Below are 1,921 nucleotides of genomic sequence, written 5' to 3'. Positions count from 1 at the left end.
TACCATCTTTCTGTCAAATCACAGTCTAACCTACTCTACCCTAGACCGCACTACTCAGCATCTTCCGAATTTTATCCACAGTTATTCCGCCAACAACACACTCCTACTTCCCTCGACAATAGTCAGTCAGCAATGCCCTAGCTTCGCTCCGCTCGAAAAATATATGTTCCGTGCGAACAAATGAATAAGATTCAAACCCTGCCCAACACCCCACCCTACAATGCCAAAGATATTTCTTGATAAACAACCACAAATATTTTCACTCCCTCATCAGCCTTCCTTTTCAATACATCTACCTAAAACAATTCACAAAATAACAGCGGAGCGAAGCTACTGCCTCCTCCCCCTACCAACAGACAACCCTCAGTGTACGGCCTTGTGAGGGGTAAGTCCGGCGTAATCCACCAGCCCGAAATGAACACTTCATCTTGCGCCAAATCTATACAAGCCATCACCTGCAATATCAAAAAATGTTCAAGTTTCACCCTAGTGATATGAAAAACATATTTCACAACTACTGCATATCACCGCGAATATCGCGTTTTTCACGCCGTTTCACGCCACTTCACGAAAAACGGGTGAAGCTCCATGAATATCATATTAACATCTTTATACTCGATAGATATACAACAGATCACATAAGATTCCATCCATACTTCACATAGCGATGCATCGAAGTCCAAGCCTATAAGCTCCCCTCGAAATACCAACACTTACTTGGCTCATATGTTCCCGACCATCGACAAGTACCCGAGCAGTACACCCAGCACGAGGAGGTGCAAAGGCTGAGAATCGATACCTATAACGAGTTCAATGATAACCATAAACGTCACATCACGTGGGTTGGAGGGATATATGTGTTTGCTCTCCTCAGGTGAGCTCAGAATCTACAAGAGTTTTCACACAAATTATGGTAAAATTTCCCGAAATTTCCTCAGAATTTTAATATTATCACCAACGTAAGCATGTTTTCCTGGACTGATCATATGCGTGCTCAAGTTCACTACTGAGAGATATGGCAGGACAACCGACGACTACCCTCAACACTGTAACCGTATCACATCAAAAACCGCCACAAATCTTTAATTTAAACCTTCGCTCCGCTAAGATGTGGTAAAATAAAAGTCGATTTTTTCACAGTTCCATGCACTGCAATATTATCACTAAAGGCTTCCTCACTATATTATGAAAATCCACAATATTTCGAGCAGAAGTATACGAAAATAGACGTCACTTCCTCATAATTTTCCCATAATTTTCTCAAATTTCCATTTTCCTAACAACACATGTGATTGACCATATGCATATATTCTCACACTGCCATACAATGTAATCCATTAATACGAAGATCAACAAAAATGCACAACATGTCACAATTATCAGGCGGAGCGATGCACAACTTACTGTGTGTTCCACTGACATTCCTCATAGGCTTGCTCCAGAGATGACTTCCACGACAAACATTGTCGTCTGTTTTGAAACTTCACAGTTAGCGATCGATACGAGTTAACTATCCTTAGTGAATACTTATGCAGCGACGGGTCTTCATTTTTGGTCAAAACCTGACAACACCTGGCAATAACAACAACAACAACCTCTGTAAGAGTGATACGCCACTTCACGTAAAACTAGTGAAACTCCACTGGCGCTATGACATGGAAAACCGAAACTAACTCGCCACAGAGTCACAAGGCTCGTGTTCGGAGTGGTGAAACTCATTTTGAGAAATTCCACCGTATATAAACACACAATACGAATTCCTATGAAAACCATCAATTTCCAAGACATCTATCTTTCACGCGCCACGAAATTATCTGCCCACCTGAAATCTCGAGTCGAACAAAACGACATCCATAGGTTTACTAGCAGTTCTCGATCCCGTATAGAGGAGGTAGTCATCTCGCAAGACGAACCAACGCTT

The 1,921-nt window shown here is 41.9% G+C and overlaps 1 protein-coding gene across 1 annotated transcript; it reads right to left on the bottom strand.

The window, feature by feature from the left end:
• Positions 1-219: 219 nt before the first annotated feature.
• Positions 220-1,572, bottom strand: Pmar_PMAR026322 (phopholipase d, putative; the record flags this gene model as incomplete). The annotated part of the gene is made up of 4 exons (XM_002777332.1): positions 220-296; positions 351-455; positions 718-799; positions 1,405-1,572. Coding segments are annotated over 4 exons (432 nt in total), but the record flags the coding sequence as incomplete, so codon positions are not given.
• Between the last annotated feature and the right edge of the window lie 349 nt (positions 1,573-1,921).

This window comes from Perkinsus marinus, assembly GCF_000006405.1.
Source record: "Perkinsus marinus ATCC 50983 genomic scaffold scf_1104296952004, whole genome shotgun sequence".
NCBI lineage: Eukaryota > Perkinsozoa > Perkinsida > Perkinsidae > Perkinsus > Perkinsus marinus.
The sequence above is the reverse complement of the archived record's forward strand: the minus strand, read 5'-3'. Positions and strand labels throughout refer to the sequence as shown.